Consider the following 15851-nt stretch of genomic DNA (forward strand, 5'->3'; position numbering starts at 1 on the left):
CAGGGGTGGAGACAGAGGTGAACCATACTGTGGAAAGATGGGGTCGTACATCAAAGTTGTCGAGTTGAACTGATCTCCGGAAAATATAAAGCAGAGCGCAAAAATGGCAAAGCACATCCTCACCTCCTAGTCAATGTCTCAAGCGGAACCTATTCCGCTGAGACCTTTTCTTCAGTCGTCTATCTCTTGTAGTTGCTAACTCTGATATTTGGTTCGGAGATTCCTTGTTTCCTTTAATGGCCGTTGTAGGGTTTGTAAGAATGAAATTTGGAATCCTTTCTATAAGATTTTTCAAGGTCCGCTTGACTGGTGTTGTATGGAGTATACACTCTGATGGTCACTATTGCATCCAATGTATTGTTTACCAATCCACTCACTCCCCTTGGGCGAAGGGAAGATCTCTGGCAATCTGGAATGAAGAGGGAGGTAATTCAGACCTGAGTGTAGTGTAGATAATAGCTTGAAAGGAAGCTTAGTTTAAGACGCGCCACTTCTGCGGGTACGGATTTCGAGATTCTCGCTAAGCCGCGGTGTCCTAAATAAACGCGCGGCGAGCTAGAAGTTATATCACCTGACTGTCGATGTTTATCAAAAAGTGGAAGCTGGCAACAAAACAACAGGGGACAAGGAAGAAATCGAAGAATAATCCAAACTGCAACAGTTTCATATAGATTTATTGGCACTCCGGGGATATTAATTATTATACTCATACCACCAAATCCATTTCTAATTGGTGCTATACTCACTGGACGAATCCCCAATCCATACTTACTCCGAGCTCTATATCCCCGATTCCGCATCCCCAAACATGACCCGTGCTCAACAAACCCTCTCCGTCATCCTCCTTCTCACCTCGGTATGCAAAAGAAAAAGAAATAAGATATACTGCCCAAAAATACCATCAACCCCAGTTGCGCACCTCACTTTAACAATCGATCTCTCAACCATGTCGATTCTCCTTTCCTCGCCCTATTCCGCGCAGTCCCCTTCTTCGCAAACATAGAAGAAAAAGAAAAGATCCCAGCTAACCCAAACATGCTCAAACCCGTAGCTCTACCTCGCCTTCTATCTCGGTCTAATACCTCTAAACCCTACCGTTCAGAGTAAAATAATACCAGTTGTACGTCACCACAGCTATATCTTCGGAGGATACTTCAGCTACTTCTACCACTTCTCACCTTCCTACGTTCCTACTCAAATCTGTCCTCCTTCTGTCTACCCAGCAATTGCAAAACACAAACTAACAAACTAACCCTCCTTTCGACACCCGCAGCTCCCCTTCTACTCCATAATGGTCCTAGGCGCATACCTTCTTTTCAGACTGGGCTGGGGCGTGTATACCTTCAATGATGTTCCCGAGGCGCACGCAACACTGCAGGAAGAAATTATACAGGCGAAGAATGAGCTGAGGAATAAGATGGTTGATGTTGATTAGGTTTGCTCCTTCAGAAGGGGTAAATTGTGAAAGGACGGTGAGGTGAAGGGGAGCGGCGATGAATGAGTCGTGGTTTATATGAACAATAAATGGGGATTGGAGTGCGATGAAAAACTGGAGGAAGTGTAAGAGGATATCACCCCTTTTCTAGCTTCGTTGCCTTTTCTTTTGTATCTATTTCATTAGCCTGTTTATAGCATTTGTTGTTTATTCCCCCTGGGTGAATGAGGAAAACCACACGTGTGTTATTTCTATTATTTGATAGATATCACGGGAACAACATCTTCTTCTTCATTAAATTCGCTCTCATCCCTCTTTCTGAAAATATCATTGTTGGGGGTTGAATGAGAGACTTGATGTGGCTGCCGAGTTATGAAGTCCTCTCAAACATGCATCATTCCCAACAAAATAAATGTGAAATGAAGAGTTAAGAGGGTATTTATTAAATATAAATATCATTGTCATTACGAAGTTAAGATGTCAATTCCATCCATTCTCCGTTTCCTTCCGTGGGAATCTACCAATAAATAAATAATAAAAATAAAAAGTTATCATAAGGTGGGGAAAAGAAGAAGGGAGGAGAGAAAGGGTGAAATAAAACCTAGTTAACAGAATTTTATTCTTCTATTACTTCCAAAGGAAACAAAGGCATTTAAGAACCCTTCAAGTCAACGGGCGCTCAGCCGCGAGTTGATCGTGCTGATCAATGTCCCTGTGTTGAAACTGTTAGTAAAACTAGAACACGGCAGAACCCATGTACGAATCCAATCAACGAACTGATCCATGCAAGGATACATCAAAGCAGCACGGGTCCAGGGGCTCAAAGCTCGGGGCCCCCGGATCCGGGTGACGGACGGATGGTGATGGGACCCGATATGCTGTGCTAAGATTCGAAAACATGTTGTACAGATTGCAACAACCCAGGTGCCGTGGTTGCGTGTGGAACCATTGGGCATAGATGGCAGGAGGGGGAAACAAAGGGACACCAATACCAAGGCCGGGTAAGGCGGAAGGAAATGCGGGCATGAGAAGGGGAAATGAAGAGGAAAGGGCGTAAGGGGGTAAGGGGGTAAGGGCCGAATAACGATATAGGGGAAAGGAGATTGAGAAGAGGGAGAACGCACTTGGCTTCCCAGGGGTAGCAGATCCAGACGTCACCGGTGGTGACAGCGGCCAGATATCGCCCGCTCTCCAGCATATCAGCAGGGAGTTTTCCTTTCTTAGGTTTATCTTTGTTCTGCGTGGTGGAAAGGGTTTACTGGTTAGTTATGACACTCATCGACGGAACAATGACGTTCCTTGTTCAACAACAACAACAACAACAACAAAAAAAAAAAAAAAAAAAAAAAAACCCATATTCTCCTATTTAAGGAAAACAGCCCCAACCTCCGGGCGGACAGCCCTCCAAAGGTAAAAAGGCAGAAGAAGAAAACGAAGCAAAACTCACATGCAACACAAACACAGAAAACGTAGTCTTCTCCCCCTCCCTACCCAACTGCTGCTGCGCCACCTGTACATCCTTCTGCAGCTCACGCACAGCATATTCCAACGTCGTCCGTGTATCATCCACCTCATCAACAATCAACACGTTCTTCCCGATCAAATTAGCCATCTCCAGCGAGCTGAGATCAAGCCATTGTGTCCGCGTGACTTTGGTACCCAGTTGCTCGACGGGATCATCGTCTCTGCCTAGGTTCTCGTATAGCGAGAGACCGATGGCTTGGATGGGAATGTTTGCGCCGTCGGGTTGTTTGAGGAATGATCTGTTGTGATGGAGGACGTAAAGGGGGGCACGCAGTTGGGGATGTTAGAATAGTATGATTGGGTGGGGTATATAGGTTATGACATTGGTATTGATATTTTGGCGGTGATAGTGGTGGATTGGGACAGGAGTCGGAGAGGTGTTACACTCCAACCCTTCCTTATCCCTGCGGCGCAGAGGGGAAATACTTAGGAAATTCAATACCTCAACATTCTGGCTGGAATATATCCTCCGCCTCCGATGGCAATCATAAGATTTGGTTTGAAGTCATTGAGGATGCGGTCTGCTGAAGCTTGACAGAGCTTGTGCACCTGTGGTATGAAAGGATCGCTGTTAATTTATTCAAAAGTCCATCCATTGCGTAGGCTTGGTCTGCCTTCATCAACCTCTTCTCCTTCTTTTCCCCCTCTTATCATCAATGCAAGCTTTCCACATAGAATCTCAGGGTTTCGTATTTTTTACAACTCGCAGAAATCCGCAGGGCTCCTCCTGATATTCAAGTCGTCCCTCTTGGTTCATATCTCCGACACACACTCAAAATTGCCTCCGTGTCTCTCTCTCCTCCCCTCCCCTCCTGCGTCCTATCCCCAGTTAACATACCTGATTATAAGTAACATAGACCTTCTCCACCATACTGGCGTCGTCCGATTCAAGGCGTGCGGGAGTCGATATTCGCTTCGCGGAAAGAGGGGAAAAGGAAATATTAAAGTACCCCGCGATCGAATTGTCCTTGCGCCTAGGATGGTATTATTCTGGCCTCTACTCGGTATATAGACCTGTTTTCCCGGACCTCTTAATAAAGCGCAAAATTGGAATCTATAGGATGCATTTTCACAGCCACAGGGCGAATGAAGAACGGGAATAGAAAGACTTCCATCTCTTCCGCTTCACTCTTTTTTTTTTTTTTTCCAAGTATTTTGTGTGAGGCGGGCTTGTTGTCAGTTCAACTAGTCACTTACAGGGATAGAAAAAGAAATTTTGGTTTGTTTTTTGAGATTTAAAATTACACTAACTCCGGCGTCTGTGAGGGGTGGTGGGGATGGCGGAGGTTTCTCAAGAAGATATTGAAATCTGAACAGAGCGATGAAGGTGAGAATAGAGAAAAGGTAGAAGAGTGTAACTAGCAGTGATGGTGTACCTGTAACTAACTAATGTTAGGGACCCAACAGATATGATTTTTTTCCTAGCTAAGATTGACATGCTTCGAATCCCGGAACTCTGTACCATTGTTGCGTCTAGCCCCGTCCATCTCGCAGAAAATAGGCTTTTCTTTTTTTTTCTTCCCGGACGGAGCTTACCGCTGCCCGCCATTAGTTAGTTGGCAGTTAGCTAACTAGATAGTTATACTGGGAAACTAAAACTAGTTAACTGGGACCGGGAGAATGAGCGTATCTGAAAAGCTGCATTGTCCGAAGTCAATTTCTACATACCCAACTCCACCGTTGACGCCTGACGATATGGATTTTTAACAGGCGTGGTTGGTTAAGAGAATAACTAACTAAACTATTACATGATGGCTGATTCTTCGTTCGATCTTTCTTCTGATGTTCCCCTTGGCTTACGTCCTTCGATATCACGACGACAAGAAGCTCAGATCAGGTCAGCTAAAGGCGAGGCCAGTGGAGAGCTCTGACCAACCATCTAGAACCGCGCTCATAAAATCCGTTCAAGTCTTGCCGGCGCAGTTTCAACATGGTAACGCTCCCGTTTAGCCGAACTGGTTAGCCGAACTGGTCAGAGCTCAGCCAACCTCGTTCTCACGCCGTGGCCACATTAGCTCGGAAAGCGAGGTCGGCTGAGCTTTGACCTTTACCAGAGAAACGAGGAGCGCTGCTAAATAAGGATAAAAGGTTCCACTACGTTTGGAGGGGGCTTCAGTGTTGCTCGACTGGTTCACACTGCAAGCGCAGGTTCGGGTCAGGCCAGGCCAGGTCAAATCAGATCAATTCAAATACGCAGCATCAAAAAACAAACCATCGTAAGCAAGAGAAGCACCAAGAACCAAAAAACGACATTGCATTCCCCAAGTGGGATAATACCTTTTTATGCCACTCCTCCTGACTGGCAATTAAAAAAAAAAAATTAAAGGATGAGGAGTGGACGGCGTGTGAACGTATCCATTATTCATCATACTATGAAAAAAAACACATGCGGCAGAGATGTCAACTCGGCACGTTAGTTAGAACTTTTGAAATATTATTCATTTACTTCATTCGAACAGCCAAACGTTCCACCCACGCAATTAATGCCTCTTTACCCAATGCCAGATAGATACAAAAATTAGCAGAGGTCAGGCGAAAATAAAAACGGGGACCTTTTGCTTCGAATTCTCAGCAAGGGGAATAGCTATGTATACCCAAATATGTCAGGGGAACAGTAGCTGTATTTGTATTTGTATTTGTATCATGTTATTCCTGCTTCCAAGTCTTGAGAGCCAAATCAATGAGTGGTATACAAAAAGATACACATATGACTGGAGACAGACAAGAAATGAGGATAAGAGATGGATAAAACCACACCACACACCAGCATGCCAGCGATCGGAGAATTCGCCCAAAGACAAAAACGTATAATATATGAAATATCCGTGGGTTTTTAAATATGACATCGAAACAAACATTCCGTTCTTCCAGGTATGTGCTGTTGATGACATGATAATAATTGCTGATAGATACAGGTCTGGAAATGGATGTGTGCGTGGGGTTGTTGGGATGGGATTGTGTAGGCTGGGGCAAAGGATATATCACTATTGATATACACTGACATGGAGAGGGGGGGAGAGAGAGATGCAAGGTGGATGGATAGTTAGGACAGAGGTGTTGATATTGCTGCTGGCGCTGGAGCTGGCATTGATGCTGGCTTTGATGCGGTGTGGTGTGGTATGAATATTTTCAGTGACCAGTTATTGGTCATTGATCGATCGATGCATCGAGGCGATACGGCACGACGTTCCGCTCAGATTCCCATATGATGTATGGCACACGTAGAAAGGTGTATAGATATAGATGTCATCAAAGGTGGATTTGCGCAAGAAACATAACAGTTAGTTGTGGGTATTGAGCTCTCAAAGTGTCTGCGTGAGCGCTCGCGTTTCTCAGGAAGTTCAGGTATGGATGCCTCTGGTGGTGTGTTGGTGAACGTGATTATTTTTTAGTTTTCTTTTGTCTTGCTCTTAGAATGTTCTGTGTTCTGGGGTTTCTCTCCTCGAAGGAAATTGATTAATGCAGTGTAGAAATGAAAGGAGGCAAGCAGGTGGGGAAAATAAAAAAGATAAAAGATAAAATAAAAAAAGATAAAAATACCAATAGATTCGGGAAATGGAGTCGAATGAACTGAACTGGAGATAGCCAACCGATGGGATATGTCATTGACGTGCGCATGGAGTATCACAAAAACTTCAAAAGAATGGGCCGCATCGGGAAATAAGGGGGGGAGTATTACAAAAAAAAATAGTATTAATACTAATGATGATAAAATTGTAGTGATAATAGCGGCAGATTAAGTATAATGAAAATGCGTCGAAAGAAAGGAGGTTCTGTGATTTAAGGGAGACGAACATGACAAAGTCTTGTCAGAAAGGATTGCAGAAGCCCATGTTAAAAATTCAAGTCAACCGCGTCACAGAAGAATAATCTTCTAGTTTCATTGTAACCGTTTTCTCTTCCGATCTTCCCCCGCTCCATCGTCCTCATCGAGCCTCTCTGCCGTCGCCGTCGGATTAAGCAACGAATGCACATTGCTAGCCATACTCGATCGGCGCGTGGCAGGTAACGACGAGTCAGTTGGGCGTGGGAATTTCGGCCCCCCAATCGACCAGCCGCTTTCTGGATTTAATGTCGATGAGGAGGAGGAAGAGGTGTGTGGAGGGGCGTGTGGGGGGGTGGTGGTAGCGGTGTTGTTGTTGTTGGTGTTGGTGTTTGCGGCGACGGGATCGACCGCTATTGGTGGCAGTGGAGGGGTGGGATGACGTGAGGAGTCTTGGCGTCTTGGCCCGCCCATTTCGTACTTCGCGAGGACGTCGCGGACGTGTTGGTGGTCACCAGCGTTGGGAACTGGGTTCATATTCATGTTCATGCTCATGCTCATGGGGATGTGGACGGGATTGTTGGGCGGGCCGGTGCGCTGTGGAGATGGGGGCCATTGGGAGGATGAGGAGGGAGGGTTGGGGTTGATCGAGCCAAGGGGATAGGTGTTGTTTGTGGTGGTACTTGCCCAGTGTTCGCGGATGTCGGCGGAGGTGTGACGGCGGCCTAGATTGGGGCCTGAGGGTGAGCTTACGGCGGAGAGCGGGTGGAGTTGGTGCGTTGCTGTCGTTGCTGAATATTGTGTGGATATTTGTGGGCGGTTGTAATCTGGGGATGAGTTTGCAGCACCAATTGAGCCGTATCGACGTGGAGAAACGGAGAGGTGGACGGGGACTGGAGGCTGGGCCATAGAAGGACGCCGGTTGTCGTCTTGTGGCATCTGGCGCGGAGAGAGGGGTGGGCCGGAATGGAGGGTCATGCTGCCAAAGTATGGTTGTCGTCCAGATAAAAGGGATTCATGGGGATTTTCCAGGGAACGTATGGCGTCCAGTTGTCGTGAGACCTCACGTTGCATGTTGGCAGCTATTACCCAGTCATATACATGTTAGTTTTGGACTTGATCAAGGGAGAATAGGCGAGAAGTCTCGTTGTCGTACCATCTCTATGAATAGCATTCTCGGGATCGGGGACAAGGGACATGACGAAATGTGACATGGAATTGGACCACTATAGGTCGAAAGTCAGTACACGGGGTCTTCTGTTATCAAAAACGCGATAGGCAGGATGCGACGGGGTTCCGCTCACTTGGTGGCATCGGACTAAGCTCTCAGTCAAAGCTTGACACCTCGAGGCTAACATTGAATAGTTTTCCTCCACACGGGAGAGGCGAGAATAGAGTTCGAAGACGTTGTGTTCCGTATTAAGGAGTCTAGAATCGATCACCCTGGAATCGGAACTATCTGGAGTTGGTTCAGCGGGAGTTCCAGGCTGGGATGCATTTGGTTTATGTCCAGAAAAGGAATCGCGATGGATCAGGGTTTGCCTAGAGGCGCGTCGTCTGATTTCCCGAAGGCCGGCCACGTCGCCTTTCTTAAAATTGCCGTTGCCATGTTTGAACTCCCACATCTGAGAGTCAGGAGACCCTGTGTGAAAGACATCGCTGACTATAATATTTTTCGAAGGGCATCGGGAGTTAGTCACAATGGCCAATCGATTTAACTTAGGAGGGTACAAATATGATTCGGGTACCTTTATGGAATCCATACATGTTCAACTGCCTAACGAAGGAGGAGACATTTGTATGTTTGAAATATTGACTGGTACGGGATCAGAGAAAATTCTTAGTGACAAAGTCTTTTCACGAACCAACAGCACGATGGGAAACGCCACGCAGGGACACTTACGCCAAAACCTTTGCAAAATCCTGAGACGGGGACATAACGAAGCTTTCATTTGTGCTGGACCACGAAATCAAGTGTTGGATTCCGGGATCTTGGAGCATACTAGAGGGTTCACAATCGCATTAGACCAAGAAAGGTTGCCTTAAAAAGAGGATTTTTTTTTATTATTATTAATTTTTTTATTTCATTTTTATTTCCCCCTCTATTTCATTTTTCTTTCAATTTTATAGTGTGCAAGTATGTTCAACCAACCTGTATAGTTTATGTATAAAGGCAGTTTGAACTACCTTTGGCTGTTGCGCAGCTGCAGCAGCCCCGATGGGTTGATTCAGCGCGTGGCCGGAGTCTCCTCCGATCGTTGTTGATGCAGGTGCAGCGCCGTTTGTACTATGATTGACGGTATTGCTGTTGGCATTGTTGTTGGTATTGTTGTTGCTGGCGCCTCCCGCATGCTCTGTTTCAGGGCTGTCGCTATTATTATTGCCAGGAGGAGCCATTGTGGCCGGTGAGGAGGGACTGAGGTCCATGGGGTCACCCTGTGGGTGATCCGATGGAGCAATTGACGAGGAGAGGACGGGAATTGTTCTGGACTTGTTGGAGACATCTGTTGGGCCAGAGAAAGGGCTTCGCGAAGGAGGTTCTTCTATTCGATTCATGGCGAAAGTCGATTCGTAACAATAGTTACCGTAACGGAATGGGTGGTGGTGGTGGTGGTAAGATAGAGCTAGTGCGAAACAAGGAGGGTCTGTCAAGGCGAAGCGAAGTGGGAGGTGGGAAGACGAGAGGAGGAGATACGAAGGATGGATGTGGACTGAGCTAGATAGCCTGATTGTCTGGAAAGTATACTTCAGATGTACAAATGAATGAATGTATGCATGTATATGTGTAAGAAGACGAAGCTACAGATAGTCGCAATGTAGTTTGATCGCTAAAATCAGACAGGAAAAAAGCTCAGGATAAGTCGGGTGACAAAACTCGATATTAGCGCAATCAAAGGAACCAAACTCGAGGTCGAGAAGAGGTAATAGATGGTGTAGCCCCAGGAGCAGAAAGCAACGCGGTGCATGTAGATGTTCGGAATCAGCTGCAAAGAACCGGCTCGACGGATGCGCCCAGCAGCAAACTACCGGGGTTGGGGGGGAGGCAGTAACAGGACTGGAGGTAGAGTGGAGAGAGCCAGCACGAGCACGAGAGCGAACGGAATCAGTAGAAGCGGCAGAGGTTGCAGAGATCGCAGAGATCGCAGAGATCGCAGTAATAGTTGTAGAAGTGGTAATGGGAACGGTTGGAGTATATAGACAGGTCTGGCATCATTGCATCAATCAGCAAAAACAGGTAGATGTTGGTTTGATGGTGGCAATGATATTAGAGTGAGTGAAGCGTGGAGGACGGGGTGGGAAATATATATCTTATATCTCGAGAGTTAGAGAGGGGAGGGAGAGAAAAGAGAAACTTGGATTCAGGGCAAATGTTACGGATAGTTACGGTCCCTTACACAAACACACACACACACACACAGAGATAGAGAGAGAGAGAGGGGGGGGGGGGGGGGGAAGAGAGAGAGAGACAATAACAATAATAAATAATAGTAATAATAGTAATAATAGCAGTAGTAGTAGTAGTAGTAGTAGTAGTAGTAGTAGTAGTAGTAGTAGTAATAATAATAATAATAAAATAATAAAAGTAATGATAATAATAATAGTAACAACAAGTAATAGTGGTAGTAGTTAACGTAGGGAGAAGATAGGTCGAGAGGGACTGAGATAGGCCGAGAGACCAGATTTGAGCACAGGCTTCAGTTGGGATTGGAGAATTTTGAACTGGCTGGAGATGGCGGAGAATGGACAGTTACTTCGTCTTGGGCCGGGGTGCGAGGTGGGGGGGGAAGGGCTTGGGCGAATAAAATAAGAGAGGAAGAGCAAGCAAGAGGAAATAAGCAAAGAAAAAGAGAGCTAGCGTCAGACGACTCGAGAAGAGATTAAGGATGAAAAAAAGAAACGAAAAAGAAAAAAGTTAGAAGGAAGAGAAGAAGAGAAAAGAAAACGGAAAAAGAAAAGAACCTTTGGAAGATTCGTGGAAGAATGGAGGGAACCGGCAAATTAAAAGACGGCGAGAAAAAAAGGAGAGGCAGATCAGGAATAGTAGTTAAGTAGTAACTAATCAGTTTAGAGAAGAAGAATGGGATAAAAATTTATTCAGGTAGTTGAGCATTGACAAGGGCCCCGTGAAAATCAACCTCGTATATTTTAACTAGAGTAAAATAGTTACAGTTAAAGAATTCGCCTTCCAGTTGCACAATAGTTACATGGATGTATTTCCAGAATGTCGAAATTTAGTTAACTAAATAAAGTAATGCAGGGTGAAACGAGAACATGCTGCGGTACTAGTAAAAAACTCTTTGTCTGTGCTTTATTCTCCCAGATATGCATAATCTAGTTCTACAATCCAGAACAACCACACTTCCGGGATGGGAGAAGTCTATTGATTCACATAATTAACCATTGTTCATAGTGATCGGATCTGATATGGGATGGCTCACCTGTAGGCTGCAATCTAAATCTTCAACACATTTAGTAACTAACTAACCATCATCCTCCGTTATCGCCACCAGTAAGTAGCACTTCATCATTGCCGACGACTCCTCAAACACCCACCATCCCTCGCAATTAAGGGCTGCTTAAGGCGATAACTTGTTATCGATCAAATGAACCCGGCCATCCTAGCCACCTACTTCATTCACGCATTCAGAGCTCTCCCCACTCCAGATGCCCGCCAGCAGTTGTAGGTATATCACATCCCATATTACATACAAATTTACATATATCCACGTGCCTAACGACTGACTCCTCTTCATCCCGAAAATACTAACCACTGGTGTTCTCCACTTCCTTCTCATCTAGTTTTCGAGCTCTGGTCCCCAGGCTGAGCCGCAAAGAGTGCTCGTTTGTCGTCGACCTATTTTATGACCGATTCCATTTCGACCTAGTGTCTCGCCTGCCCATTGAGCTGCTGGCTCAAATAGCTTCATATCTCCCGCCTTGGGATATCTTCGTCTGTAGATCTGTATATCTCTCTACCTATTCTTTCATCCGCTAGTTCCTTTTCAACCCTATTCCTATCCCCATTTTCATCTTTATAAAACCTTAATTTTTTTAACCATATCGAATCAGGTATCTAAACGCTGGAACGATCTATGGTCGTCTTCATCTGTCTGCTCCAGCTGTTTCCATGCATGCTTCCCAGATCAGCAGCTGGACACAGGCAATCCAGAGTGGCCTCTCCTATTCCGCCGAGCTGCAAAATGCCGTCTGGCCCTGGTGACGGGGAGACCATATCGTAGAATCATTATCCCCTTTACTCCGAATTTTCCAGACGAGTTCATCGCCTACCATGACGGGAAGATCGTAACTGGCCTTTCTCCCAACCAAATTCAGCTGCTATACATTGAAACAGGTGAAACCATGACCTTTCAGACGGAGAACCGCGAATCAATCAGTGATGTCGAGATCTCTAACGCTGCAATTGCTGCTATTACCAAGAATGGGTGAGATGTGTTAAAAAACTTTCACCACGTTATATTTGATACGGAAAATCTCTTGCAAAACCTTGAAATGCTACTTCTAACACCCCTTCAACAGGTATTGCCATGTTTGGAACTTTCAAACAGGAGAGAAAGGTTCTTTCCGCCTACCATCCGCAATGCGGTTGCATTACACGGTTGATGCAGACACTGTTGCCGTATGGTTCGCAGACACGCAGGCAACCCTCATCACCTGGGATTTGCAATCAAGGCAAGCCAAGGAAATCAAACTTGGCAGTCGACCCTTTTATGTGTTTCTCGATGCAAAGACGAAGTCCATAATAACATTCCACTGCACAGATGCTGGTGGTGTGCCTTGTGACTTTCTAAGTGATGGAACAATACACTACTCCGGGATGACTGTAACCCAACACCTTCTACAGCACACCACCCCTATCGCGCAACAGGATAAAATGACAGCAACAGTTATTTTCCCCGACCACCTCAAATTAGTTTCCGAGGACCCGCTTGTTGATAATTATGGTTTACCAATTCTTACGTTTCAGAAGATGGAAGAAAATGGGAATACAAGCCAGGAATGTTCAAAATTCTATTTAAGTCCTATGTTCTCCCAACTCACCTCCTTTGATACCCAGCTAGCCCACATGATTAGAGGTGCACAGCTGAGGTTGACCAGTTTTGGCCCTTCGGACGCCCTTGCCGTATATTCAGACCTAGTGTATTTTCTTCGGTTGGGACGCCTCGCGGCAATCGTTAACTTTCAAGAAGGCACTCAACATGTTCCTGAGATCATGGATATTGAGCGGGCCCTTCATAATGGTCAAGAGATAAGATTGCGCTTCTATTCTTACAGAACATCCAGTGGGCGGTGTATTGCTGATGAGAGGCTTCTGGGCGCACGGAATAAGAATGGCGGAATATATTTTTGGTGCTTTGATGAGGATATGCCGTTGAGCCATGAGGATCCGGCGTATAGAAGGCTTCGTGATGAGCGTGCTGCAGAGCGTGCCGTGGAGCGTGCGCGGATTCGAAAGGGGCAGGAGGATCGACGAGGACGTTATTTAATGACAAAAGAATAGGGATTGCTTGGAACTGATGTTGCTTAGTGTTGTGAAGTGGGCTTCTTTTTCTTCCCTCTTTGGAACGAGTTTAAAAGAGGGTGTGAAGTAGTAGATGAATTTTCATGACCCTTTATGACAGATGTAGTTCCTATTGGGATTCTAAATTTATGAGAAATGGTTCTCGATGTTAAGCTACTGACTTTTGCATGGTCCCTGTCTTTCTCAAGAAAACAACAGAATTTTGGGGCGTGGTAGGGAAGTGTTTAGGTGGCTATTTAGGCCGTTTGTTGGATATCACGCCCTCGGAGAGCAGCTACGCAACCGTGTACCTATTCCATGTAATGGATAGATATAGATATGCCGTCTTAGTGCGTATGTATTCATGAACGAAAACAAGTCAATTTTTGCGTGGTCCCCATAAGAGCAGATGTTTTAGCTTGTATTCATTTGTGGCAGCTTGTTCGCCGGCCCCGCCAGTGGGGCGTTCGTTCGTCAGTGTCAAGCCTTGGTTTGTGTCGACACATATAGCAACCTCCAACCCCGCTTCCTCTCTCTCTTCTGTAGCTCTATGCAGCAAACCAACCCTGCCTGAGATACTTCGCAGCAATTACACATTATATAGCCATCCAGAAATAAAGTCTTTGGAGGTATTCTCAAGTTTTTCGCCAAAGCCAAACAACATCATGCCAAACCTTCTTACTCTTCCCCGTGAGCTACGAGATGAAATCTATAGGCATTTCATCACCCAAACACCCCCAGCCACGCCCCATCGCACTCCCATCCCGCCTAAGCAATCATCTCCCCCCTCCGTTTCAGTAGAACAAAGCCAACGGAACTCTTCCTCGATCATAAAACGATTCTCGAGATTGCCACCCCATACCCCTTCTTGTGTCACTTCCAACTCTACTACCTCCTCCACATCCTTCACCACCACGTCCTCTCTCGGGTCCAATTACGTCCCCCACGAATCCACAATCCGCTATCCCATTCAGCAACCAACACCCCACACAGCACCCCTCCTCTTCACCGCCAACCACCGCCTAACCCACGACCTCCACACACACCTCAGCTCCACACGCACCCCCATTGCTTTCCTCGCCGACGTCCGCCTCCACACACCACCCAACCTCCTCTACCCAACCTGGATCAGCGTGCCAGCATCCACAGCGCTTCTAGCACGTCTTAAGCGCTCAATTGATGTATTGGACGTCAATTTGAGGATGAGGATGGGGAAGACGGGGACGGTTTGCACGGTTAATGACTGTGCGGAGGTGGATGAGGTGGAGGGGTTGAAAAGGAGGATTTCGAGGGGTGGGAGGAGTGGGAGCTGGGCTAATGCGTTTGATGGGGGTTTGGTGTTGCTTTGGAGGTTCTTGGAGGGGGGGATTGGGTTTGGGGTTAAAGGGGTTGAGGAGAAGGATGGTGGAGACGGGAAAGGGGATGGGTGGCGGGGGAGGTTGCGGTGGTTTGGGAGAATGAAGGGGAAAAAGGAACCGTATGAGGATGGGGATGAGATCAGTGATGAGGAGGAGGGGAGCTGGGGGAAGACAGGGGAAGGAGAAGGAAGAAGAAACGAGACGAAAGCCAAATCCCAAACCAAACTGGGCAAAGCAAGCGTTCACGTTAACCTCTTCATCCTGAATTGCCTCGATGTAACCAGTTATATATTCTCTGAGATAAACGAGGAGGTTAACAATGATCACATGCGGGAAGTCTTCGATGAAGTAACTGCGAATTTTGACCATTACTTTTACATGCCGGGATATGACACGCCCCCGCATTATCCATTTTTTGAAGAGTATGTAAGGGGGCATGAGATTTGGAAGGTGGTGTTTGAAAGAGTGAAGAGATTTCGGCTAGTGTGGTTTGGGGGACTGCAGAGGGAATGGGATTTGGAGGAGGTGGGAAGGAGATGGAGGGCTGATGTAGAGAAGGGTGGAAAGGAGGCAATGGGGGGAGAGATGAGAGGAGGAAGTTAATGAATTATCCAGGTCCAATTGGTATCGGAAGGGTTACCGAGAGAGCAATGGTGAGAGCGATGATTCAGCTCAACTGCACAGCCATCTCGAATGTATGCATATCGCTAACCTTGGACTCGAGAATACCTCCCCTTGCAGAGTACGACCCCGTATTTCCCGTTTGCAAATGTGGGAATATGGAACATTTGAGTTGCAGCGGGCCGCGACGGATAGATGATTGATTGCATGAACATGTCCCGTATTTCGAGTTGATCATCTGGAGGATTTGCCAGCATTCAGCCGTTGTTGTGCCACCAATAAAAGTAATCAACCGTGCTTTAATTCCCCAATATTCCCTTGTATCATATCCTCAAAACTCGGTCTGATCACCGTTCCATTTCCATCCTACCTCTTTCTTCCATCGCCACCTAGACTACAGAGCAATTGTGTGTTCCACGCTCCAGCGAATAGATGTTGCGCATTTGGACTGCTCTTTAACAACAAACCCCTAATTTTTATTTATTTATTTTTCGTTTTTGTGTTTCATTTCAAGATAAAAGAAGTATGAACTGGACAGGGCTAACTCACAAGAAAAGATAAGTCCTTATCACGTAGAGGTAAATTGATGTGAAAGCTGACAGATGCCGCAAGGGATCTTTCGGCGACGCT

The 15851-nt window shown here is 46.2% G+C and overlaps 5 protein-coding genes across 5 annotated transcripts; 3 read left to right on the forward strand and 2 right to left on the reverse strand.

The window, feature by feature from the left end:
- Window positions 1-808: 808 nt before the first annotated feature.
- PAAG_01456 (hypothetical protein) lies at window positions 809-1435 on the forward strand (the record flags this gene model as incomplete). Its single annotated transcript, XM_002796402.2, has 3 exons — window positions 809-856; window positions 1052-1120; window positions 1274-1435. 3 exons carry the CDS (start codon window positions 809-811, stop codon window positions 1433-1435), a joined length of 279 nt encoding a protein of 92 aa, XP_002796448.1.
- Window positions 1436-2098: 663 nt separating this feature from the next.
- PAAG_01457 (hypothetical protein) lies at window positions 2099-3830 on the reverse strand (the record flags this gene model as incomplete). The annotated part of the gene is made up of 5 exons (XM_015844353.1): window positions 2099-2147; window positions 2560-2672; window positions 2883-3198; window positions 3402-3508; window positions 3798-3830. The coding sequence occupies 5 exons, from the start codon at window positions 3828-3830 to the stop codon at window positions 2099-2101; spliced, it is 618 nt and encodes a 205-aa protein (XP_015701261.1).
- A 3009-nt stretch (window positions 3831-6839) lies between these two features.
- Window positions 6840-9278, reverse strand: PAAG_01459 (flocculation suppression protein; the record flags this gene model as incomplete). The annotated part of the gene is made up of 6 exons (XM_015844354.1): window positions 6840-7804; window positions 7879-7948; window positions 8027-8385; window positions 8471-8538; window positions 8626-8724; window positions 8875-9278. The coding sequence occupies 6 exons, from the start codon at window positions 9276-9278 to the stop codon at window positions 6840-6842; spliced, it is 1965 nt and encodes a 654-aa protein (XP_015701262.1).
- A 2048-nt stretch (window positions 9279-11326) lies between these two features.
- On the forward strand, window positions 11327-13242 carry PAAG_11280 (hypothetical protein; the record flags this gene model as incomplete). The annotated part of the gene is made up of 4 exons (XM_015846954.1): window positions 11327-11403; window positions 11523-11673; window positions 11793-12166; window positions 12261-13242. The coding sequence occupies 4 exons, from the start codon at window positions 11327-11329 to the stop codon at window positions 13240-13242; spliced, it is 1584 nt and encodes a 527-aa protein (XP_015703376.1).
- Window positions 13243-13907: 665 nt separating this feature from the next.
- Window positions 13908-15420, forward strand: PAAG_11281 (hypothetical protein; the record flags this gene model as incomplete). Its single annotated transcript, XM_015846955.1, has 2 exons — window positions 13908-15022; window positions 15216-15420. The coding sequence occupies 2 exons, from the start codon at window positions 13908-13910 to the stop codon at window positions 15418-15420; spliced, it is 1320 nt and encodes a 439-aa protein (XP_015703377.1).
- Window positions 15421-15851: the final 431 nt, after the last annotated feature.

This window comes from Paracoccidioides lutzii (assembly GCF_000150705.2).
Source record: "Paracoccidioides lutzii Pb01 unplaced genomic scaffold supercont2.3, whole genome shotgun sequence".
NCBI classification, from domain to species: Eukaryota; Fungi; Ascomycota; class Eurotiomycetes; order Onygenales; family Ajellomycetaceae; genus Paracoccidioides; species Paracoccidioides lutzii.